General features: G+C 44.5%; 1 protein-coding gene across 4 annotated transcripts in view; it reads left to right on the top strand.

Moving 5' to 3' along the window:
- LOC120236916 (A-kinase anchor protein 2) overlaps positions 1-26,748 on the top strand; it is a 131,730-nt gene that overhangs the window by 93,097 nt on the left and 11,885 nt on the right. For 3 of the 4 annotated variants that reach the window (XM_039239985.1, XM_039240001.1, XM_039240009.1), the window contains exons 2-3: positions 3,478-5,884; positions 23,786-23,964. In XM_039239985.1, the coding sequence (XP_039095916.1) occupies positions 3,478-5,884; positions 23,786-23,964 (2,586 nt within the window). The remainder of the gene's footprint in view (positions 1-3,477; positions 5,885-23,785; positions 23,965-26,748) is intronic. The other variant, XM_039239991.1, reaches the window with a different exon arrangement.

Below are 26,748 nucleotides of genomic sequence, written 5' to 3' on the forward strand. Positions count from 1 at the left end.
CATTTTATCTGATTCTGGAATCAGGTTCACCTTATCTGAAGCATGGAGAAAATTCTAGTCATTTTCATCTTCAGAGGGAGCAATGAGCACTTCTTGACTTAAGCAAGACATCATTTAATGACACCAAGACCAGATTCCTGCCAAATCTGTACTCTGGGATTTTCTTCCAGCCCACTTCCATTTACCCGGTTTAGTTTACAGGTGGCTTTGATTGTATCAGGCCATCTTGTGTGAAGGGGAATTCATCCAGCTGAGAATAGAACTCAGGAATTTGCTCCTTTGTTATAACTGTTGCCTAACTTTACAGAAACTCAGGATCTCTGAGGCATGATTGTGAACCAGTAACTCAGGGTTATCTCTTTAATTATTTCTACCCTGATTAGGGTGTAGAGCTTCTACTCTCTGAAGTACATGGAACTGAGTGTCAAGAAAAATATTCTGAATTTATGGAAAGAAGCTCCCTCCCCCTTATAACAGGAAGGAGGGAGCCACTTTCCTGTTTACACCCTCCAGGGCCTAGATTTTTTACACAAGTGTATTGGAAAGGATTCATATCTAAGTACATTGGGACTCCAGACTCTGACTTTTAGTCAGTAATTAGCATTCTTAAAATCTTAGTTTGACACATCATAGAAGACATTCAGGGAATGAGACTCATCCTTTCTGACTGAAAGCTAATGATAGTCTTTTTGACATTGCAAAAATGTATTGTCAGAAGCTATTCTCAGACTTTGAAAATTCGGACACTTGCGGCTTCAGAAAGTATGCCTAGGAAAGAGTTGGTATACTTTTCAAGTTCTAAAAGAAATAAAAAAGGCTAGAAGGGCATCTGCTTGTCCATCGTCCAGCACTTGAATGGACGCACCCAGGAGAAAGAGACAGCGTGCTCGTGGGCAGTGTTGTGGAGGTGGGCTCAGGGCCTCCTGTCTCTTGTGACTAGCAGCAGAGGACAACTATAGGCAAGTTTTTCACCCCTCCTGACCAGCCTAAATAAACTCCAAAATAGACTTATGGCTTCCTAAGAAGTCCAATTTTTGTTAAGAAAAACGTGTCTCCTGGAGCTTATTGTTGCTGCTAATCTCATTATGACCCTACAAAATAAGCTTCCTGCATGTTTAATGAATGGATTAATGACTAAATGAGCTATAGAATGAGTCATTTGCCTTTTAACTTCCTTTAATGCTACATTGCCCTCTTTCTTCTTATGTCAACGACTCTAAAATGTTTCATGTTCCATAGAGCAGTGATTTTCAACCACATTTCAGTTCCAGCAGCTTCCTCTCATTTTCCTATCTTCCCTCCTCCACCCCCAAAAGCCAAAAGGGATACAAAAAAAGCTCTACTTATTCCCATGAAGAATGTTAGTGGTAAATCATTGGCCAAATGAAGCTGGGGTGAGAGATTCACACATAATCTCTCACTGTAGCAGTGCTTTGTGTCTCTTTTTGTTGGTCTGTTTATTCCAGTAATAGCTTGCCATGGAGTGGCCTAATTCTCACCTAGGTTTATTTGAAATTGAATGGCAGCCAGTAAGTATCAGGCATTCAAATTGTCTGTAATTCTTGGGGTGCCTGGGTGTCTCAGTCGGTTAAGCATCCTACTCTTGATTTTGGCTCATGTCATGATCTCCTGGTCATGAGATCAAGCCCCAAGTCAGGATTGGTGCAGAGCTCAGAGCCTGCTTGGGATTCTCTTGCTCCCTGCCCCTCTCCCACTCATTTTCTCTCCCTCCCTCTCTCTCTCCCTCTCTCTCTCTCTCTCTCTCAAAATAAATAACATAAAACTGAATTTTTTCACTGTAATTCTTAATGACATAGACATTATTGGCAATTGTCTTACCAAAAGAAAGTCTAGTTAATGTTTTTAAAAGGCAGTAAAATGTCTTTGACATGCTTCTTGATTTTATTCTAAAAAGACCCATTAGTTAATGATGGTAAAAATAAAATAAAATAAAATAAAGATATTAGCATTATAAATACTAATGGTATTAAAGGACCAGACTTGGACAAAGACCAGAAGTGGACTGGAAGGTCATCCAAGACCAGAAGTTATTGACAAAGGAATCGTTGTCACCTATTACTAAAGAAGGAACATATATTATTCGATTGTTTTAAGATGAAAGGGGAATGTAAAAAATGAAGAGTGAAGGAAACCCCCTGTTCTTGGATGACCTTTCAGGTCATGGATGACCTTCCAGCCCATGGATGACCATGAGAGTTTTCAGCATTCTGACAGAGCATTCTGTGCAGAGCACACCTGCTGTTCTAGGTCTCATGAACAAATCCACATTTTGTTCCTTGGAAGCATTTTGAAATGAATCCCCTGAGAACTAGCCTAAGGCGGTGTTTTAATATTATGTTCTAAGATTTAAAAATTATTTACAACTGGTGCAAGTGAAAATGATACCATCCTGTTTTGCATTGTATTATGTCAATAATGCTAGGCATACGTTAGACTCCAGAGAGAAAGACAAACCTGACCAAGGTGTGAGTGAAATTCTTGAGGGACACTCAAATTAAGCTCATAGTTTACCACTGAATTATCTGAGATAAACCAGAGTCCTTGGGTAGGAAAAAAAAAAATCCTCCTGGAATTTGAAAATTAATTTCACTAATGCCAAAAACAAAATCACATGGGATTCGTAACTGGTGAAAATATAGGATTTATTTCGAAACATCAAGAAGGTTTGCTTTTTCTTATTGAACAATAAGATTAGAACTATCACATATAGAGCATTTTAGGAACTGGAAAAGAGCTGCTGGCCACTGACTTTTCAAAGCGACACTCACTCCTTAGCTAAGGAATATTGTTTTGATGGAGTCCCAGAGAGCAGAACTATGCAGTCAGTGGCTTTGCTTATGGTGTTTTGAATGTATGTGGTCAATTAAGAGCCCTAGCAGTGGGGCTCTGTAGCTGTTAAGGGGCCGTTGAAGGAACGTACTGTTTTCCAGTATTTTATTTTGGAAAATTTTTCCAAGAAGTTTCTTGTCTCCAGAAATATTGCATTACATCTGGCAGAGGATTTCAGTAAGAACTGCTCATGCACAAGGACCATCTTACTATTGTTGGGGACACACAAGTAGTCCTATTCCGTTTCTGCAGTAGGTCGCTATTAAAATATTTTGTTAAGTTCTGGCACAATTGCTGTATAATCCTTTCTACTTTAGAAGGCATTTGAGCAATGTCTTCAAATGATCTGAGTCCTAATTTACTTTTAAACTTAAAGATGGGACTGGCATTTATTGAACGTTCTCTGGACACCCAGTCAACAAAGCAGAATCTGTAACATCGAGAAGCTGATGCATGAATTACCACAAAAAAATGAATGTGTGAAGAATTATTAGAAGAGAAATCTCTGTTCGAAAGAACTTGTCATTGCTTCAGTTTTTCTTGTAGTGAGTTACCAGTTAATTTCTCAGGGTTCACCTCCATAAGAGATTTAATATCTAACCCTGACCTTTGTTGTTCCTGTTTCAGAAGCCTCCCCACCTTTCTGAGGATGATATCCGGCTAAAAAACGAGAGAGACAATTGCAGCGTCAAAGCTCTGGAGCCTGCAACGAGCTCCCTTCCTCCAGATCACAAAAACATGGAAATTGAAGTCTCTGTTGCGGAATGTAAAAGTGTTCCTGGAATCACCTCTACCCCACCTTCCATAGACCATCCCTCCCCTTTCTACTCTCCCCCCCACAATGGCCTCCTCACTGATCACCATGAATCTCTGGATAACGATGTGGCCAGAGAGATCCGCTATCTAGACGAGGTGCTGGAGGCCAGCTGCTGCGATTCTGCTGTGGACGGAGCAGCGTACAACGGCACATCGTCCCCAGAGCCTGGAGTAGTAGTTGTGGGCAGCCTTCGAAGCCCACCCCCCCCCACAGCCATCCAGCCGGAACCCACGGAGAGGGTAGCTGGCAGACAGGTTCCTCCTCACATCGAGTTCAGTACAAGCAACCCTGACACCATGGCCGAGAGTGGAAAAGCCAACGGCCACTCCCCTGACCAGCCCCAGGATCTGCTGGGGGACGGCCTGCAAGCCCCCGTGAGCCCCAGCTCCTCCACCAGCTCACGGTGCTCCGGCCGGGAGGGGGAGCTCACGCTCACCACGCTGAAGAAGGAGGCCAAGTTTGAGCTGCGTGCCTTCCACGAGGACAAGAAGCCCTCCAAGCTCTTTGAGGACGATGACAATGAGAAGGAGCAATACTGTGTCAGAAAAGTGAGGCCTTCGGAAGAGATGCTGGAGCTGGAAAAGGAAAGGAGAGAACTCATCCGGAGCCAGGCGGTGAAGAAGAATCCTGGCATTGCGGCGAAATGGTGGAATCCTCCCCAGGAAAAGACCATTGAGGAGCAGCTGGACGACGAACATCTGGAGTCGCACAAAAAGTACAAGGAGCGCAAGCAGAGAAGGGCGCAGCAGGAGCAGCTCCTCATGCAACAGCAGCAGCCGCCCCCAGCCCAGCTCTGCGCAGCCCCCGCGGCCTCCCACGACCAGGCCGGCGCAGCAGAAAACGTCAAGGAGGACATCGTCACTGAGCAGATAGACTTCTCTGCCGCTCGCAAACAGTTCCAGCTCATGGAGAGTTCCAGGCAAGCAGTGGCCAAGGGCCAGAGTACACCTAGGCTCTTCTCTATCAAGCCCTTTTATAGGCCTCTGGGGTCAATCCACTCAGACAAACCACTGACCATCTCGAGACCAGCTTCTGTCGGGGGGCTTCCAGAAGACAGTGGTGCATCAACAGCCAAGGGGCAGCAGAAAGCCAGCTGTGCCCTGGAGAGCCAGCCTGCGGGGGGAGGCCAGGGTAGCACAGCTCCTCAGGGGAGGGAAGGGCCCTACAGTGAGCCTTCCAAACGCGGGCCCTTATCCAAACTGTGGGCAGAGGATGGGGAGTTTACCAGTGCCCGGGCTGTCCTCACTGTGGTCAAGGATGACGACCCTGGGATCTTGGATCAGTTTTCGAGGTCAGTTAATGTCTCTTTGACCCAAGAGGAGCTTGACTCTGGTTTGGATGAATTGTCGGTGAGGTCCCAGGATACCACCGTCCTGGAGACCCTGTCCAATGATTTTAGCATGGACAACATCAGTGACAGCGGGGCCTCCAATGAGACAACCAATGCCCTCCAGGAGAATTCACTGGCTGATTTTTCCCTGCCCCAGACTCCACAAACTGACAACCCTTCGGAAGGCCGAGGAGAAGGCGTCTCCAAGTCCTTTAGCGATCACGGTTTCTATTCCCCTTCGTCCACGCTGGGAGACTCTCCGTCGGCTGATGACCCCTTGGAATATCAGGCTGGTCTCCTGGTGCAGAATGCCATTCAACAAGCCATAGCTGAGCAAGTGGATAGAGCTGTGTCCGAAACCAGCAAGGGTGGGACAGAACAGCAGGGACCTGGGGCAACTCTAGAGGAAGCTGCAGCTGAGGCTCCCAGCTCAGAGAAGCCCCAGAGCATGTTTGAACCACCTCAGGTGTCCTCTCCCGTTCAAGAGAAGAGGGAGGTCTTACCAAAGATTCTGCTTGCTGAAGACCGGGCACTCAGGGAAAGGGGGCCCACCCAGCCGCTGCCAGCAGTACAGCCCAGTGGCCCAATAAACATGGAGGAGACCAGACCGGAAGGGAGCTATTTCAGCAAGTACTCAGAGGCAGCTGAGCTGAGGAGCACAGCCTCGCTCCTGGCCACTCAAGAGTCCGATGTGATGGTTGGGCCCTTCAAGCTGAGGTCGAGGAAGCAGCGGACTTTGTCCATGATCGAAGAAGAGATCCGAGCAGCCCAGGAAAGGGAAGAGGAGCTGAAGAGGCAGAGACAAGTCTTACAGAATACCCAGAGCCCCAGGGCAAAGAACGCCCCATCACTGCCCTCCCGAACATCATGCTACAAAACCGCTCCAGGTAAGCAAAGACGCCGTGGAGATCGGTTGATTCCAGCTTACATGTATCTTTGTGGAGCTTCCTCTGTGTGTAGATGGAATTGGGGGGGGGGGGGGCTAGGGGGAGGAGGCTGACACATAGTTTTTGTATCCAGGTATGTCCAACTGGAATCAGAAGAACCCTGGGCCTGGATGGTGTGCCATTTCTCAGAGGATGCAACAGCTCCTTTTTCATTGTGCTGTTCTGGGTTTGGTTTAGTAGAGAATTGTTCTCTTTTATTTGAAAGGGCTGCCTCTGGCTGAGGGAGCGGCAGGATGTCAGAGTGAGCCCATGTGTGGACTGTGTTGGAGTTAGTAGCTTGACCCTTAACATCTGTAGTTAAACCCATCTGATTGGGAGGATGTGCTCTGCTAACGCCTTCTGAGTGCTAGGTCCCTTCCTAGCAATGACAGTCAGGACCCAGTGTTGCAGATCGACCCATAGAAGATGTTTTTGTCCCTCTTCTGTATGATTGGATTGGTCTTCCTTTTCGTCATCACAATGCAATTGCTTTGGAGTCAGGGGCGGTCTCACTCATTCTTATCCTATGACACATTTGGAGAAATTGAGCGGCTCTTTATAAAGGCAGGCCCTTAGTCCCCTTCCATTGCCTGGGCAGTCCCTTTCTATACTTTGTATAAACGGTTGATGTTAAGTATGGTGGTGATGTTGCTACCATTATGGATAAAGGTGTGACCAGTGGTTTTTATTGCCCATTTGAATATGGTGGCACTCAGAGGTCCACACATCCTACTGCAGAGAAGTGCTACTCAAAATGTGATCTGGACTAGTTCCTGGACTGTTCATTACCGGTCCACGCAGAGAATAAGTACAGAGATGGAGAGCAAGCATTTGAAAATTCTTGGTATTGTCCTCAAATCCAAGTGTGGAATTTTGTGTTTTTCGAAAGTATTGGTTCATAATGGACTGAGGGGGGAACTTCTTTCCCTGGAGACTACCTAAAAAGCATTACCCTAACATATAATTGTTGGCGTTTGACTTGGTTTATCCAGCTCTAAATCCCATCTTGACACTTGGCTTCCATCAAATCTACAGTGACTCAAGGTAACTCTTTTGGTTATTAATTCTTAAATTTTGAAACAGTCTCAACCTAAAGTTCCCAAGTACAGTACATATATCTTATCATGAACCATTTGAGAGTAAATTGCCAACATGATGCTCCGTTCTCCCCAGTTTTGTAGAATGTACTTAATTTTGGATTTGTTGGTACTTTCCCACGAGCACATTCAGGTTATGGATCTTTGGTAGGGATACCACAAAAACGTTGCTATTTCTTCTCACTGTATCCAGTCGTGGACAGATGTTGACTTTTTTTCATATAGTATTAACTTGGATCACTTGATTGAGGGAGTGTCTTACAAGCTTCTAGAGTAAAATTACTTTGTCCTTTGTAAATTAGTAAATATTCTGGGGGCATCTGGGTGGCTCAGTCAGTTAAGTGTTCGACTTCAGCTCAGGTTCATGAGTATGAGCCCCTTGTCAGGCTCTGTGCTGACAACTCAGAGTCTGGAGCCTGCTTCGGCTTCTGTCTCTCTCTCTGCCCCTTCCCGACTCATGCTTTGTCTCTCTCTCAAAAATAAATAAATAAACATGGGGCATCTGGTGGCTCAGTCAGTTAAGTGTCCAACTTTGACTATGGTCATGATCTCATGGTTTGTGGGTTCAAGCCCTGCATTGGCCTCTGTGCTGACAGCTCAGAGCCCAGAGCCTGCTTCGGATTCTGTGTCTCCCTTTCTCTCTGCCCCGCCCCCCCCCCCCCCCCTTGTGCTTTCTCTCTCTCTCAATCTCAATCTCTCTCAAGAATAAATAAACATTAAAAATTTTTTAACTAATAAATAAACATTAATAAATATTCTGTACAGAGTTATTTTTGTACTATGTAATCTTTATCCTACTCCTCATCAAACTTGCAATCTATTCATGTATCTATTTATGTAAGTGTGGTCTTGTGGGTTCCTATTATATTTAGTGGGTTATCCATTTCTATTATTTTTATTCTTGATTTGTCTCGATACAGCTTATGAGAGCCTTTTCAAGCTAACTTCATGTCCTTTTGACATGATCTCATTATTCTATGGATATGTCCTCACTTTCTGACACCACAATATGTTCCAGTCTCATCTGATACTTTTCTAACCCTGAAATCAGCCATTTCTTGAAACAGCACTAATTCCTGTTAGTGGAGAATGGAATTTAGAAATCAAAATCTGGGTGCTTGGTGTGCCTGTTCCCAGGCACTCTCAAAGAACAGAATTAGAGAATATACACACATTCTGTCTGTCTTTCTGTCTCTCTGTCCACCTACCTACCTGTCTATCTTGACAACCATGAGCTCACCCTGATACCTTTAACTCTAATCTAATCCCACAGGGCTCATATTCTCCCCATATCTGTAACCTCCTTCTTGACAACAAACCTGGTTCCTACTGCCCTTGATGTATTTATTATTTGATCAATCCTTTCCTTATGTAACCAGTCTCCTATTTTCCTTACCCACCTTGGGTTCCAATACCCTGTGCTAGGTCACCTCTGTGGCTCCAGCACACCACTCTGGGCCACTGTGGTGGCCACTGTGGAGGAGAAAGAGGAAAAGCATGGTGACTTTCTCCATATGGTTTTTAATTCCCCAGGGCAATGGCCAGCTGAGTGAGGCAAAGAAACTTGCAAGGGAGAGATTTTTGTGCTTAATAGTGACCAATTGGCTTTTCCTAAAGATCCTTAGTTGTCAAGTTCACTTCAAATTCTTGTGAGCTAGCTTGGCACAGACATGCCAGTGGGCATTCTATATGGTATCCTAGAAAAAGTTTTGTTACCACTTGTGTTCAGCCTGAGCTGAGGAGCCTACTTAGTGAGTAAGTGACTCTACAGGGCCTGCATAAGAGCCCAATGTCTGGCGGAGGAAGGTTCTTCAGGCCTCTTAGCAACTTGTGCTCACACAGAAGGTAGACACCATGGCCCTCTTATCAGTTATAGCTGGCTCTACCTATATAGCTCTCCCTTTACGTTATTTATTATAGAACCTTCCTGAAAGTGCAAGTGCTCAGTGGTTATTTTTCGTTTCCTTCCCTCCACTTTTTTTTTGTTTTGTTTTGTTTTTAAGTAGGCTCTACAGTCAGTGTGGAGCCCATCACAGGGCTTGAACTCATGTCCCTAAGATCAAGACCTGAGCTGAGATCAAGAGTTGAATGCCTAACTCACTGAGCCACCCAGGTTCCCTTTACTCCTCTTCGTAATTGAACTTCCCACCATATTGTTCCCCTCCCTTATTTCTCCCATGTGAACAAAATTAAAAACGTTTCAACATTATCCCCTGTTCCCTGACCTGCTGCTATCTCTCTTCCGGTCTTCCCCGCCAGGCTTAAAATAAGGCAGGGTTCTAATGTTTGCCCTCAGCATCCCAGCAGCCCACGGCTACTTGCGCCAGCACTTCCCTCTATGCTAATGCTAAGACCTTCCCCCCATATCCCATTCCATAGGATTGATTCTGCCACTTTGGTAAGATGGCAATTCCCCCATGCAAGTCTGCATACTGCAACTGTCTAATTATTGCACTGAAAACAGTCATGAAAATGATGTGTGTGCACCTCATTCCTTCATGTTTCTCTCTAGAACATTTAAAGTAGGTGGCAGGGCTTCCCAGAATTACAACATGGATTGAAAGACACTGAATGCAAAGTGTAATTTTCTTTCTATCCATGCCTGGAAATGCTTGGAGTATTGCTTGGCTAGCCAGCCTCCAAGCTCGTGATCAGGGAGGAGGCTGACACATCGCTCTGAGCAGCCAAACTGGATGGTTCATGGCCAGGGGTAGAACTGTTGGCTCCAACTTTGGTTTGGTGAATGGTGATGTCGCTAAGTTCCAAGTGTGCTACTTCACAGGTCCCACCAGTAGAGGTGACTCAACTTGATGATTTGATATCAGGTGATGAAAAGTATAATTTTTAACTTCTCTTCTGGTGGAGAACATGTTGATGACATGCTGGGCTCCTAAAACTTAAGACAAGTAGAATCCACTGAGAGCCAAGATGCAATAGGGAAAAAGAAATCTACTAATTCTCTCCAGCCATTCCCCAGGTGTTGAAAAGATAAACTTGTTTTTGCTTTTAGTCTCTCTGCCTTTCAAAGATGGAGATTGATATTTTTTTAATGTTTATGTTTTTTTTTTTTTTTTGAGGGAGAGAGACAGAGAAAGAGAGACAGAGTGAGAATGGGGGAGAGAGAGAAAGAGGGAGACACAGAATTCAAAGCAGGCTCCAGGCTCTGAGCTGTCAGCACAGAGTCCAATGTGGGGTTCAAACCCACAAACCGTGAGATCATGACCTGAGCCAAAGTCAGATGCTTAACCGACTGAGTCACCCAGGCGCCCCTGAGAATGATATTTTTAAAAGGATACTGACATTTTCAACAACTGGTTATTAGGAAAAATGATGTTGGAAATTTTACCTTGTTGGCTCTTATGTGATTCTAAAGGAAGAAGTTCCACTTAAATAGGATCCGTGTGACTTTTGCTTCCATAGAGGTAAACAAGGCAGATGCAGTTCTGCCCTTGGGGAACTTACAGTTCAGTAAGAGAAACTTACTTCAGACAAACATGGCAATTTGATGGCAGAGAAGCATGAAAATCTCTAAGAGCACAGATCAAGGCAGCTCACCTCATTGGGGATAAAAGGGGAGTCTTCCTTTCTTAGGAAACTACCATCCAAGCTTTGAACTGAAGGAGTAAAGTCGGGTTCATGGGGTGAGGTCGGTTGTTCCAGTGAGAGGGAAGGGCACCAAGGAAGGCCCAAAAGGAAGAGAAAACTTGGTATGTTTGAGGTACTTAAATAAGGGTAGGGTGGATTAAAGGGAGAGATTTAAAACAAAATGAAAGTTGGTTTGAAGCCACACAACAAAGAGCTGCCTTCATCCATGAACCGATGGAAGAAAAGTCTTCCTGAGTTAGTGAGTCCATTCCACCGGCTTCTATTGAGCTCTTCCTCTGCATTAGAACTTCTGAGGCACATTGCCATGCATGTTGACAAAGTCTGTGTGTTGTGTGAGAGGCCATATTCCCAAGAACAAGCACATGTGTGCCTTCTGTTGATGGCACTCACAAGTAGAGAAGAAAGTAAGCACTTAGCAGGTGCACTAGCCTTTAACGCTGCTGTAGACACCCCTGAGGAGCAAGTTTGAGAGGAAAACCCAAATATTTTTATTGAAGTTAAAATTCGGGTCTTTTCAAATGCCTTTTCATTTTAAGGCTGTCAACAGACAGTTCTCATGTTAGTGCCCAGTGTCTATTATTAGATATCCTGGTTTCACTTCCAAGGTCTAGGCATGATAGAGAAACCTAGTTAGTTAGGTGATGATTACTTTGGTTTTTAAAAATAGCATCCATTTTCTTGCCAGATGTGGAACTGATCTACCAAGTCAGATAAGTTGCCCAGTGGGACATTCGGGAGAAGGTGTGGATATTGAGTTCCCTAACTTGGAGCTCCTGCTCATGTCTTTTAATATGTGGAAAGATGTGATAGTTACACATCTTATAAAGGTAAAATTTCCAATGAGTTTCAGCTTCGATTGTCAGTTTGAATTAAGGTTGTACATGAGGTGATGGGTACATTATTATAAAAATTATTGGCTGGGTCTTTTTTTCTCTCCATGCATAAGGTGGTGGTTATATTATTATAAGGTTTATTGGCTGGGTCTTTTTTTCTCTCTCCTCCATTATCTTCAAATATCATGAAGAAAAGTCCTAGACAGAAAAAAAAAAAATATGTCAGCATAATATTCATGAAAGAGAGCTTGATGGCTTATTCCAGGCTAAATTAGAGCTGAATGAGGCCAAGTCTCACCGGAGATGCCCTCTTTGCTCCATAGTAGAAGACCTTGGTTAGCAACTGGTAGAAAAATTCTGTCACAGGCCCAGGTGACAGAGGGCTCTCCTTCAGGAGTATACAGTGTTTCCCTTTCGTGCAGGCAGGCACAGGTTATATAGCCTGGAGGGGTCCAGCCACCTGTGTGACAGTACTAAAGCTTAATGTGGAGCACCTTGCAGAGCACTATATCTACTATTGTATTTCCTGAACATTCTCTGGTGACAGAAGCCTAATCATGGTAGCTACAAGTTACCAAGACCGTAAAGCTGTATACTATACAAGTTACTTCACACACATTTTCTCATTTAATCCTCCTAACAGTCTTCTGAGATGTAATACAAATTATCCACACCCTTGAAGCCAGATCTATTCAGAATTTTTCTGGTTTCAGAAAAGCCATAAAGTATATATACTATTTTTTAGAAAAGCAATGCACTGCATATACTATTACTTAACCCACCCGGGCGGGGTCCAGAGCTCCCCCCATCACCACATCAGATGTCTGCTGTAAGTCTGAGGAAGAGTTAGTTATATCAAGTGGGATAGTTATATCGAGAAGAACCTCATGTCAGGTCTTGTCAGGTTTTGCTGCCAAGTAAGTTATGACAAAGCTTGGCATTTGGAGCTTTGTTTGGATTTTCAAATTGGACATAAGAGATCATGGGCCTATAATATTATTCCCATTTCAATGAATTAATATCAGAGTCCAGAGAGATTAAGTAACTAGCCGAGGTCACACAGCCAGGAAGTGGCAGAATCAGATTCAAACCCTGGCTCATTTGATTCTGAAGTCCATATTCTTTCTATACCCTTTTCTCATCCACTGCTGAACCTGCCCATCTGCCCTGGAGGTCTACAAGGTGTGTAGTAACAGCTCCCTTCTCCAACCTACAGTGATTGAGCTCAGTCTCCTCCCTCCCTCTCCCAGTTCAGGTCTGACTCCTGCATTGGCTCGGGTCCTTCCTGCCCCCTGCTTTTTGGACCCACTGTAGCTCTGACATCCTCTGCTCATCATGGTCTGGGGGAATGAGTTTTCTCCCAGAGGCCATGAGACAGTGCTACCCTCGTGACCCAGAATGGTTCCTTTGTGCTTTCAGAACTTAACTCCAGTGCTCCAAATTACAATAGGCAAAACCTCTGGCGCTATCCAGAAGAGCTGAGCAGATGGTGGAGGGGACCAGCATGGTCTGGGTGAGCTGTCTAGCCTGATGGCTCCTGTGAGTTCTTTCTGAAAATTCATTCCCCGGAAAGAAGCTTACTCATTCCAGATACGGGCCCAATCCCTGAAATCTTTGTAAGAATTGGGTACTTAAATGAAGAATCAATCTCTTAGTTTAAGAACATGCAGGAATAAGTGTTCACCCCATTAACCGAACATACGTGGTGGGTTGGGGCCAAAGCCAAATACATTTGTTTGCTGGGGGTCATTGAGCACTGTGACTGCTGTCTGTTGTTCTCTTTGCTCAAGATTGATCCTTCTACCTTGGACCAGAAATTCCTTGTATTTTATCTATCTGAAAATTGATTTATTTATTTACCCAGCAGATATGTTCATTTAAAAAAAAGAAAAAAACACATGCCATTTGGGAAGGAATTGTCAAGAAAAGTCTAGATCGAAAGAGTATTTGGTAAAGGGTAAATGCATGTGATGAAATCAGGACTTCTCAGATATCAGAATTCAAACTTCTCTTTGGACATTCTCCTCCGAGGTTTGGAAAGGGCAGCTACTGAGGCTAAGCCTATCAGCCCCACTCCTGAGAAGGTAGGGAGGGACTCCAGTCTTTCTTCCATGAAGAGCCTCCGGGTATGGCTTCTGGGAAATAGAACTTATAGAAAAGGCCCTACATCTCTGCCAGTTTAATTCCCTTCTCTAAGCAAGTTCTGCCACCACTGCTCTTGGGCTGGGCCTTCTGATGAATGCACCGTGTCCTTGCTGGCCCCCAGTGGTGCTTATGCCTTGCTGGGGACCCCCTATGGTGTCCTTGTCACTTACCCTTTACCCCCGTGTGTGGCTGCCCCATGCTTCAAGTTAGGAGAGCGGCTTCCAAAAAATTCAGACTCCACCACATGCAAAAGAAGATGTAATCTTGAGCTGAGAAAGAAAAGATGAATCAAAGGATCTAATTCTTATAAAATTCCTGCTCTACCCCTCGTAAGAAATGGGAGCTAATCAAAGCCAGGCATGGGAGCAGGATGTCCCCTGTGACTGCAGGAGTCTAGTCAGGATATGACTGTGCCTCTTAACCAGCCATGGTGATTTGCTTCTATTTCCCTCAGGAGATTGGCATTTCGGATCCATTTGATCTTAGTGAATAAGCTGCTACTTAAGGGATGGAGAACTAGGGAAGGGTGGGGAATGTACCAAAGAATACATATTATAGTTCGTGTGATGGTATTTTATTTCTCATGAACTTCAATGTAAACACCAAAGGTTTCATAAGACTTGTAGGCATCTGACCTCACAGGTATTCCCAGTCTGTCTGTATTTCTCAAATATAATTTCATACCTTAGGTAAAAACAACTGGTCAAGGGCACTTAGGTGCCTAAATGTGACAGTCACTTCTCTGAATTTCTATCTGAAGTTCAGGTCCTGACTTCTCTGCTTGCTAACTGTGTGACTGGCTCACCTCACCTCTGTAAACCTCAGTCTCCACACCAATTAGATGGGAATAAGATCATACCAACCTCAGTGCCCAGGACACAAAAGGCTCCCAGGAAGAGTTACTGTTGTGTTACGTTATGTTTTAAGACAAGACCTAGAAAACCTTACAGAATTACACAGGAGTTGTTTTTCTACAGCTGCTGAAATAAATGTCAAAACCTGCATTGTAAAATCACTTTCTGTTCCTCGTTGGTGTATTTTCATATTTACTTCATTAAAATTTAAAGTGTCACTTACAAAATCCGAGTTCAGGAATTCATGTTCAATAGTCAGCTGTGATTTTGAAAAACAAAGCCTATTGGGACACAATCAAATTGCAAGTCCATAAAAATGTTCCCTTTTCCTTTCCCTCTGGGAGGTACTAATCGTCACACCGACCCACCATGTTGGTAGAAATGCATTTAACAAAAAGATCTTGGTGAGGGAATTGCTATTGGCTCTGCTTTTCATTCTTTCTGTTTTAATTATTATTTTTTTCTTATTTGGTCTTAAACTGTGCTTCTGGCGGCAAGAGAAGCAGAGCTCTTTCCTTCAAGAGGTTTCACCTTCCAGTCCTATTCATTGAGGATGACCCGATATTAGCAACTCATCCAAGACCCCAATCTTTAAGGAATGATATTTGGAAATTTCTCTGACTTGTTCTGCCAGCCAGGGGTATTTCTCAAGTCTGAGCCAGGCTTACGATCTGAAGATTCATGTCATTGCATTTTAGAACCCCTGCAGCCTTCAGAAAAGAGATAAAAGGATCAGGGACCAGCTTTTGGTGTGTGGGTCCCAGCTGGAACCCCAATCATCTGCGCCCTGGATCTGACAGGAAGGATATTCCGTTTTACTGGGAGGAAACAAAATTGAAAATACAAGTCTGAGCTCATTTCTTTCAGGCAACTTGTGAGTTGTCTTAGATGTTTGCAGTCTTACCCACATGTTGCATGAAGAAAGGAGGTCATTGAAGGAGGCCTGGCCGAGGCATGGCATCTGGTGGGCGTCTTTGTTCAGTTCGGTTTGGTTTTTAAGTAAGAGTGGGTGACGGCTTTTTCTTTTCTTTGGAGAAATGTAGAAACAAAGGATCTTTGTTTTAAGAACTCAGACACCATATATGTGGACTGTAATAGTCACCAAAATCATACTGTTTGGCCAAAATAATTTTCTAAACTTTTGGAATCCATGTCCTTGGCCTGTTAGAAGTTAGCCTTGTTCCTATAGAAGGAGGGTCTGGCTGTCTGGGATGGTAACAGCCGTGTTTTGAGCCTGTGCCGCCCTTGCTTGGGTTCCTCGTGGGGGAGCAAGTGTGTTCTTCTCTCTGCTGCCCACTCCCCTGGGCAGCAGCGCCTGTCACAGATGCCCAGGGGACAATTTCCTTCTTGCCTGGAAAATTCAGAAGTGTAGCCAAGGCCTGGCTTTCTCTCTCTGGACCAGAAAGGGGTTTAATTACTTATAATTAAATAAGCTGAAAACACAAATTTGTGTTTTCCAGTTTCCCATTCATGATGGGGGGAGACAGCATTTACTAATTTGGAGTGAAATTTAGCTGCCCCCTCTGCTCCTTAGTCCGCCTTGCAGACCCACGGCCTTGACTGCCACTGTCGCAGACGTGAGCAGGGCTCACCAGAGGCCTGGGGAATGTCAGCTCCTCTGGGTGTGTGCTGCCTGGCGAGATGCAAAGCCTTGCGGACTGCCGAGTCCACGAAGCAGCTTCATCTGCTTTTCTCAGCATGGCTAGTAATGTTTAAAAGAATTTTTTTCCAGTTTGTTTTATATTTTTTAATTAACTCGTGCTTATTGTCGAAAAAAAACTTGGAAAACAAGGAATAAAGATAAAAATAAAAGTGATTCCTAAACCTAACTGCTACCTGCCCAGTTTTCTCCAAGCACATATGTGCACAGAAGACAATACTGGGTTTATACTTGTATTAGTTTCCTATCATGCTGTAACAAATCACCACAAATAGAGGGGCTTAAAACAGCATAAATGTATTATCTTACAGTCCTTCTGGTCAGAAGTTTATAGTGTGTCAGCTATGGCTTGAATTGTGTCCCCTCTAAGTTCATATGCTGACAACGTGGATGGAACTAGACTATGTTATGCTAAGTGAAATAAGTCAGTCAGAGAAAGACAGGTATCGTATGATTTCACTCATATGTGGAATTCAAGAAACAAAACAGATGAACATAGGGGAAGGGAAGGGAAATAAGATAAATACAGAGACAAACCATAAAAGACTCTTAAATACAGAGAACAAACTGAGGGTTTCTGGAAGGGAGGTAGCCAGGGGATGGGCTAACTAGGAGAGAGACACTAAGGAGAGCACTTGTTGGGCTGAGCACTGGATGTTACACGTAAGTGATGAATCACTAGATTCTACTCCTGAAACTATTATCACACTCTATGTTAACTAACTTGGATTTAAATAAAATTAAAAATAAAAACTTGAAAAAAAATAAATCTAGGTTAAAAGAAATTCATATGTTAAGCTCTAACCCCCAGTGGAGGTGGGCACTTTGTGAGAGGTAATTAGGGTTGGATGAGCTCATAAGGGTGGGGCCTTGTGATAGAATTAGTGCCCTTCTGAGAAAAGACACCAGAGATCTAGATCTCTCCCTGTCCCTGCCATGTGAGGACACAGTGAGAGGTGGCCATCTGCAAAATAGGAAGATGGTTCTCTCCAGAACCCAATCATGCTGGCACCCAGAGCTCAGATGTCTAGCTTCTGGAACTGTGAGAAAATACATTTCTGTTGGGTAAGCCACCCAGTCCATGGTCTTTTGTTATGGCTGCTTGAGCAGACTGAGGTAGTGTCTGCCTGCGCTAAAACCAAGCTGTCAGTAGGGCTGGGTTCCTTCCTGAGCCCCTAGGGCTCCGTCCCTTTCCCTAGGGGTTGCCTGCGTTTCTTGGCTCGTGGCCCCTTCCGCCATCCTCATGGCCAGCAGTGTAGCACCTTTGTGTCTCTCTTTCTCTGACCCACCTGGACCTACATGGTCTCATCAGGATAACACAGGATAGTCTTCCCCACTCGAAGCTTTTAACTTCGTCACGTCGGCAATGCCCTTTTGCCACGAAAGCAACGTCTTTGCAAGTTTTAGGGATTTGGATGTCAGGCATCTCAGCAAAGGCTGCTCTTCTCCCTGCCGCAGGACTGTTCATCTTATTCAGAGAAAGGGTTTACCAGCTGTCATGCATGCACTTTCACTTTCTTTCACACAGCTGATAACTGGTGAACCAGGACTTGAACCCCAACAGTCTGGCAGAACCTGTATTCTTAAACCCCGGCAATATATCTGCTTGTTTGTTTGTTTTTCTTAAAACATTTTGGGTATTTTCCCATGACCTTAATTATTCCTTTAAATTGGAGAGACTAAAACATGATTTGTCATAACTAAAGAGTACTCCATTATCTGAATGAGCCAAAACTAATTTAACCATTCTCCTGCAGTCAGATATCTTGATTCTTCCCACATGTATAGTTATAAAAAAAAAAAAAATACAGTGGTAAAAATTCTTATGTAAGCTTTGTGCCTATACTTAATTATTAACTGAACTTGTGGGAGCTACTTAAGTTATCTAGTATACGCTAGAGAACAGTATTTCATCAACTGTTTTCCTTGAGATATTAATAGGGATTCTATGAATGAGGTTCTCTGGTTAAATAAATTTGAGAAATGTTACACACCCACCCTTGAATAAGTGATTCACAATCACAGTAGCACTAAAACCTTAGAGAAATCCTTTGGTTAAAGAAATCTCATTTTATTTTTAAAGCTTTCTTTAACCTAGTGTTTGCTAATGACCTTTTGTTAGTAGCAAGTACTATCTTACAGAGCAAAGCCAATAGGGCACACTTTTAGAAACAGCTTTGGAATCATCCCACCCAAATGAAATTGCTTGCCTTCAAGCACCTTTAAGAGCTTATCAAATCTAAAATTACTCTAGATGAGTATTTACCCAATATGTATGAAAACCTAATTTAAAAAGATATATGCACCCCTATGTTTATTGCAGCATTATTTACAATAGCCAAATTATGGAAGCAACCCAAGAGTCCATTGACAGATGAATGGATACAGAAGCTGTGGCATGCATATATGTATTATACATAATACATATAATATATATACAATAGAATATTATTCAGTCACAAAAAAAGAATGAAATTTTGCCATTTGCACCAACATGAATGGATCTGGATGGTATAATGCTAAGTGAAATTAAGTCAGAGAAAGACAAATACCATATGATCTCACTTATATGTGGAATTTAACAAAGAAAAAAATACAAATTAAAAAACAGGCTCTTAAATATAGAGAAGAAACTTGGGGCACCTGGGTGGCTCAGTTGGTTAAGTGTCTGACTTCAGCTCAGGTCATGATCTCACCGTTTGTGGGTTTGAGCCCTGTGTCGAGCTCTGTGCTGACAGCTCAGAGCCTGTAGCTTGCTTTGGATCCTGTGTTTCCCTCTCTCACTCCCCTTTACTTGCTCACACTCTGTCTCTCTGTCTCTCTCTGTCTCTATTCCAAAGATGAATAAACATTTTTAAGAAATTTAAATATAGAGAACAAACTGATGGTTACCGGAAGGGAGGTGGGTGAGGGATGGGTGAAACAGGTGAAGAGGATTAAGAGTACACTTACCATGATGAGCACTAAGTAATGTATGGAATTACTGAATCACTATATTGTATGCCTGAAACAAATATAACACTGTATGTTAACTAGGCTGGAATTTAAAAAAAATAAATTAAGAAAATAATAACTAATAAATAGTTACTCTAGATGAAATAATTTGAACAAAATCATGTCTATGAAGGAACCCTCCACTGAGAATTCCTGCCTAGTTTTATTGCTGGTTCCCTACATCAAATGTCATATTGGACCTGCTCTCTGCTCTGTAAATACCAGGTACCAGCCTTTGGCCAAGACCGACACAGGTGTGCCCTGAGGTCTGCATGACACGTCCTGTTAATGTTTCACAGGGACAGTGACTGGTGTTCTTCAAGAGAGGTATTTTGCAGCAGTCCAAATGAGGAGCTAGACAGCAGGATACTTGTCATTGAAAACAGAGACCCCTTTTAGCTATCATTAGCTCTATTCCGTCATTCACTAAGTGAATAGACATATGAGAGCAAGCTTTGGTGGAGCAAGTGGAGATGGAACCTGGAGGTGCTGGGAAGTGCTATGTAAGATGCATGCCCGTGAGCTCCAGAGGTACCCATCACTGTTCTGGAATTGTAGTGGGGTACATCCTCTGGGCGAAGGAATTTCAAGGGGCCTTACAGGGCCATGGACAAGGGTGCAATAGACTTGCCAGGCCTGTGGGCACAGACCATTTTGAATCATATTCATGTAATGATCCTGAGACCCAAACAATGGTAGTGTGTGAAGTGTCCACCACTGGAGGAAGAGCATTAGAAGTCTCTTCGTCATCCTCATTGAGAAGAAGACTGTTGGCTGCAAACTTGGGCCTTCTGAGGAAGATGTTGAGCATGGAGCAGATCTGTTTCCCCCTCTTTGGCAATCTGAGTGATTCCAGGAATTCTGTGCATGGTTTGAACCATACTGGGGGGCGGAATGGTTGGAGAGCACAGGGCCCAGCAGCGAAGCCCAGCCAAGCTGACTTCCCCTAAGACCAACTAGACTGATTCCCGAAGTCCAGAGTTGGGTCACCATGTCTCTTCATTCTTATCTGTTACTCACGTGACCTCTAGTGGCTGTAACTGGTAAAACTTGCTCCAGGGTTGGGTGGTTTTGTGGGAATACTAAGAATAAACGGGAAAATATCTTTTAATGTGCAATACTTGATTACTTCTCTATATTAACCCTTTGCCCTCTTCACGATTCTCCTTCAGCATACATCCCACCATATAATTTAGCCATAATCAACACAATCTGGGTTCCAGACAAGACCCAACTCTGATTGTTACTCTCGCTAATGTAACTTGGGCTGGCCTTAGCATCTGAGTCTTCGTGGTCTAAGCCACTCACAGATGTCATGGCATCGACCCTGACTACATGCCAGGGTTATAATAAGGATCAAATGACATGAAGCCTATATAAATAAATAAAATTCCGTGTAAATGTGCTTGTTATTACTACAAAGCCATTGAGTCTGTGATTCTGTAGACCACGATTGTTTTATTTCATGGCTTGGTGAAGACATTTAAACTCTTTCCTCAAATCCTTTGTTGGGAATTTTGACCCAATCCACAAGCATGTAACAAGTGGCTACTGTATAGGTGTCATAAGGTACCTACTGAGTTATTCAACAAACATGAGTTCCTACCGTATGCCAAATACCCCAGTGAGTACTGGGGTCCAGCAATGAGCAGGACAGACAAGGTCTTGTTCTAATGGAGTTTACACTGGGATGAGTTAAAGGATTCATAATGGTTGAAATTGCCCCTATCCTTGGTTGACAATGTAGCTTAACTGAGAAGAGAAGCTGAAAGAACTAGGTAGGATACAAGCCGGTATGTGAAAACGCTTTCATAGAAGTATAAACAAAGTGCCGTGAGGTGGGGATCCCACTGCAGCATGTGTGAAGGAGTGAAGTTAGAGAAGTGAATGTGGACTCTGCTCTCTGGAAGATTAATGCTAGAGGGATGACTTCTGGGAAATTATTTGGAGACCCGTGAGGTCAACTGGAAAATGATCAACCTGGCAATTTGGTGTCTATTTCTGGGTTTAGAAGAGTTGCAAAAATTGTATGCAGAATATGCCCTTGAAATTGCTTGTTCTTACTTGGTAGACATATTGTTCTTTGAGATTCCAATTAAGTAGTAACCAGATTCACTGGCTGCTCCCTGTTTTAAATATTCACTTTATGGACTGTAGAAATGTTAGTCCTTATACCAAGTGCGTGAGGTATGTACCTCTAGCACCATACCCATTGGCTGATGAAGACGCTGAGATTGAGAAAAAGTAAGGAACCTGCCCAAGGCTATTTGACTGCTACCTAGTGGTGGATTCACACCCACGGGGCTGGTTCCAGAGCTGCATGCTCACCACTGTGCTGTATCATCCCTCAAGGCTTCATTTCAAAAGTCAATGAGAACTTTTAGAGACACATACAAAGCATTCAGGGTAATACTACCTGAGGACTAAGATTGTTTCAAAATATTTCAGTATGAAAGAAAGGAAGGATGAATAGATGGAGAAGTCATGGGGCTAATTATTTGGAGCACCTGGGTGACTTGGGCCGTTAAACATCCGACTCTTGATATCAGCTGAGGCACGATCTCATAGTTTATGAGGTTAAGCCCCATTCTATCAGCATGGAGCCTGCTTGGGGTTCCCTCTCTTCCTCTCTCTCACCTCCTCCCCCATTTAAAAAATCTTGCCAATTATTTAATATAGTTGATAGGTCTATGGGTGTCATTACAGCATTGCCTGTTTCCATAGTAACAAATATAATCAATCCATTGCTAGGATTTTGAAATATTTATTGTCTTACTGTCAAAAGACTTTTTATTAATGACCTGAGTAATTTAGGTCAAGGAAATGAGTTTCACTAAGTTACTGATGGAATGGGGGCTCTGCAGATGGAATGTCCTATGTATTAAAAACCACTTTGCACCTAATTTGCCAAATATCATGGCCGTATGTCTTTTGCTTTAACCAATACGGATCAATCTTTTTGCCAAAAGTATTTGATAGAATAGCAAAATGTCTGAGTTAGAAGGGACCTCAAAGACAACTTCTTCCAAAATTCTCATGTTATGGCTAGGAAAGTTGAAGGACTTAAGTGATCAGCCCAGGATAAGAGTGAGAACATTAAGTGCTTCTATACAGTCAACACATAGCTAGTTAATGGAAGTGAAGGATTAAAACTTGGGTTTCCTGAACTCCAGGGGGTGGGGAGGGTGTCTAATTTCCATCAAAAGGAGCTGTGCCCAGGAAAGGGCTATAGAGCCTACATGGGGACAGGGTCCCCGGGCTTCACCTGTGACTGCAGCTACAGCAGGCCCTCGCCAAGTTAGCAGTCTGGGGGGGAAGATGAAGAAAGACGAGCCACCTTCCGCTTGGGAATGGAAGGGGTCAAATGGATCTTCAGCCTCCCCTAGTGGTTTCCAAACGTTTAGATTTTGTGTGTTTCTCCACGTCCCCTGTTCACATGCCCTAGCTGTGTCTCCCACGGGGGGCACAGCTGGAAAAATCACGGCTGTTGCACCTGAAGATATTTCTCGGTAGTGTATTTGGGGCTCTGTGGCAATGAGACACACCCCTTGATGGGCCGGAAGCCAGGGCCAGCCGCTTCCCAAGAGTGAAGGATGCAGACAGTCTTAACAAAGGTATCTGGAGTCACCGCCACACAGGTCACTGGTCACACAGATCCCAGTTGACCTGATCTCATCCTGAGAAATCTTGTAGGGCACTTCAAAAGCTAAAATCTCACCTTTCCCAAGTGTGGCACATGCCTTTCTATAACAGCGAACCTGCCTTTGTTGGTAGCGTTCCTTCCTTAGGGTCTGGGGGTCTCAAACCACGTGCTCTCAGGACTCTAGCAGGTAAGGTAAAGAATGAAGCTGGCCAGGGGCACCTGGGTGGCTCAGTTGGTTAAGCATCTGACTCTCGGTTTCAGCTTAGGTTATGATTTCATGGTTTCGTGGGTTCAAGCCCCACGTCAGGCTCTGCACTGATAATGTGGAGTTTGCTTGAGAGTCTCTCTCTCTCTTTCTCTCTCTCCCTCCCCTGCTCACACTGTCTCTGTCTCTTGCAAAATAAATAAAGAAAAGTTAAAAAAAATTTAAATGAAGCAGGCCAATGTAAGACCGGGGTGACCTTGGAAGAGCAAGCTCGTTCTCATTCAAAGGTTTTACAGCCCTGTGCTGTCCGTGCAGAAAGGCTGAGCAGGTCAGCCCCACATCGGCAGCTTCTGAGGCAAGGAAAGAATGTGGTGAGGTTCTTCGCCTCACCTGGTGCCCTCGCCAGCGCCCTGGGACCTCGCAGTCCCTGGGACCTTTGCAGAGCCTGTTTTCCTCAACTGCACAAAAATGGGTTTCTAACGCTTGAAGGCACTGCCCCTTCTGACAGTCGGATTCCGTAATCCGTGATGGAGGACATGTCCCCAAAACAACTGGAGCCAGGGTCTGTCTGACATCTGCTTGCAAAGTGCCCACAGGCCTCCTTGGTCTGGGTGACGTTTAGCGCTGGTGTTCTCGAGGCCTTTGTCGGATGGGTTTGTGACATTCTCTTTATTAGCCTTCCGTGCCTGCGCTAAGGGGACGGGCACTGAACCAGCGTTCTGGTACCCCTCTGTCAGAGGTTGCTTTTTGCCAGTGTTCTCTTCTTTCTAGAAGCCGTCATGAGCTGACGAGCTTAGAAAGGGTGTTCTCTTCGTGTTGTTTCAGGGAAAATAGAGAAAGTCAAACCTCCTCCACCCCCCTCACCTGAAGGCCCCAGCTCGCAGCCTGACTTAGCCCCCGAAGAGGCTGCCGGATCCCAGCGGCCCAAGAATCTGATGCAGACCCTCATGGAAGACTATGAGACACACAAATCTAAAAGGCGTGAGAGAATGGATGATAGTAGTGTAAGTTTTTCCTCCTTTCCTCCTTCACTTCTCTGAGGGTGAACGGCGGTGTGGCATGCGGTGTCCCAGGTCAGGCACGGGTGTGCGTGTGCTGCTCTGGCCAGCATCCTGGTTCCAAAACCAGTTTTCAAATGTGTGGTTTAATATGCCTGGAGTTGGGTTTGGGTTTTTTGCCCTGTTTCCCGAAAGTGTTGATCACACGAGGGGAACCGGGTCCTTTTGCTGCCGAGTGTCCCTGGAGCCCTCAGGGGCAGCTGGTGCATGGGATGCTTGGTGTGCGTGTTGGGTGGGGGTGGGGGGGGGCATGTAAGGGCAGCACGAGAGGAAGGACACGACATCCTGACCTCATCCCCAGGCACCAGGGAGCTGATCGCTACCATCGCTGGCCCGCTCCGTAGAGATTTTATTTCCCTGGAGAACTGTGGCAATGCCCTTCCTTCCGTGTCTGTTCTAAGCGACCCCCATAAATGTGCCACAGCGGTGGAAAGGCTGAATGTGTTTTGGGCTATTACCAAGCCTGTGCATACAGTTTGGCAGGAAAGAGATATTTTAAATGACAGTTAGAAACCGCAGGGCTACCCTGTTACCCTCAGCACTCAAGACCGTTGCACGTGACACTCACATGAGCCCCGAAGGAAATCATCTGCTCTGTGGCTTCTTTCTCCAGTAAGAGATGTGAGGGCTGCTGTTTCACATGGTCCTCACTGCCAGGAGCCCAGGGACCAGCCTCAGGGGCCCATGCCCACCTCCTGGGAGTCTGGTGGCCTTAGACTCTCCACATTCCCATCCCCACCCAGTTTCACTTAGTCATAAATAGCTCGACTCAGCTGAAGACACCACCCAATTTACCTGGACAGTCCTGGCTTGTGCCTGTGGTCCTGGTATCATTTTTACCAGCATCCCCTTTCACTTTAAAAAGTGCCCCAGTTTAGATGATAAATGATTAGATCACCTTAAACTTGAATGCTACAGGCTCACAGCAGGATTTCCATGCTGACTTACTGCCTTGCATATCCTGGTTGACTAACTTAAAGGGTTTCTGAAATTGAAGCCAGATACTGAATGATGCTTTTAAAATATTTAGTGGTAAAGAAAGCAAGCACATGTACAGCAGCCTGGTGACTCACTTGCATCCCCAGGCTCCCCCTTGGGTGTATGCCTAAGCTGTCCGGAAAACTGATTCAGGTACTCTGTTAGGCTGGAGCATTCGGGGGCCATTCCTCATCCGCACAATGGACAGGAGCCTGGCCCTTGGGGGTGGCCGCAGACACTTCTGTTGCTTGGGCTCCCTCCCCAAGCCCATAGGGCTTCTGCCCATTAAATCACCTTAACCAGCCCTTCTTTGCAGCCCTACTTAAAATATGGAGTTTACCTTCAGGTATTTTCTGGAGCCTGTGCTTTTGAAGCTTCGTGCTGTAAGTGGCTTCTTTTCTCCCAATGAGTCCACACCATATGTCAGCAGCTCTGGCAGAAGTTGGTTTAGTGGACCCCTTGCCTTCTGGCATGGAAGGGGAAGAACAAATGGAAACACTTTGCATGTGACCCATGCAAGTGTTTTCTGAGCACATTCCGCCCATCTCTTGTGTGTGCCTTTTGTGTTGGAGCGCAGAGATTAGAGGAAATACCGCCCAAAGAAGTGAAGAGCCCACTCGTACTCATTCTACAGGCAGAGGCTGACAGCTGCCTTCATGCAAACTCAGGCTGCGACCAGATCGGATTTCCCCTTTGCATTGAGGAAGCTACTTGGAATCAACATTTTAATATACTGCTTACCCTTCACTTATGCAATGAAGTGGCAACCTCCTGTCTCTATTTTTCTCAAGTAAATAAGCATTTCAGATAAGGAAGAAACCTATTAACTGATTGGGCTGTTAACATCCCCAGATGTTGAAGTCGAAGCCAAGTGTTTTGCACCGTTCTTGAGATTACAAGAGAACCAAGCCTGCTGTTGTGGGAAATTCTTAGGAACAGGACAAAACTTATCCAATGCACTATTATATCCCCTTTTAAGAGACCTGAAACTTCAAAAACATATTCGGATTGCTTCTAAAGCAAGTAGATGATCATCAGCCAAACTTCATTTTAGAGCCACATCTGACCTCATCTCTTAGCCTTTTTAATTCAGGGAATCTTTTCTGCTGTATCTACTCAGTCACTGGAGAATGTGTTGAAGTTTACCTGCAGGAATGAACAAACCTTCGTTTGTTTTCCTAGCCAATCTCTGGCCCCTTCTTTAATGGTCTCTTCTACTGGAAGACGAATAATAGAGAGCAAACGGATTGCTTGATGTTTGACTCTGTAACTGGCTTCCCTGCCCCAGAAGCTGGTAGTTCTGTTTCCCTGGTTTCATTCACCCACCTTATTCTGAGGGGGAAACATGGCTTCTAGATTGTCCACCCTCTGGGAGCCTCCCCCAGCTCACCTGAGTCCAATGTCACCTGACACATCCAGGATTCCTTCCAGTAAGTCACTTGGCAGCACTCTGAGTCCCTCACACATGATCAGGACCAAACCATGTGTTTGCCCATAGGAGGCAGCGAGTTCTTTCTGGTTGGAATGGAAAGAATTCTTACTTGCTTGCTAAGGAGAAGGAAGACCTAAAAACCAAATGGAGCAACCGTGAAAGAAGTATAGTGATACATTAGACACAATGCTATTATTGAGCATGAAGGACAGAAGAAAGAGAAGACAGAGAAGCCAAGGGAAGCCACGCCTATAGTTCTCATGAGTAGTTTGTGCCAGCCCCCGAGAAAACTATCCTGGCCATCAAAACAGATTCATTCC

The sequence above is a fragment of the Hyaena hyaena genome, unplaced genomic scaffold (genome assembly GCF_003009895.1).
Source record: "Hyaena hyaena isolate Hyena2069 unplaced genomic scaffold, ASM300989v1 scaffold_6, whole genome shotgun sequence".
Taxonomy (NCBI): Eukaryota; Metazoa; Chordata; class Mammalia; order Carnivora; family Hyaenidae; genus Hyaena; species Hyaena hyaena.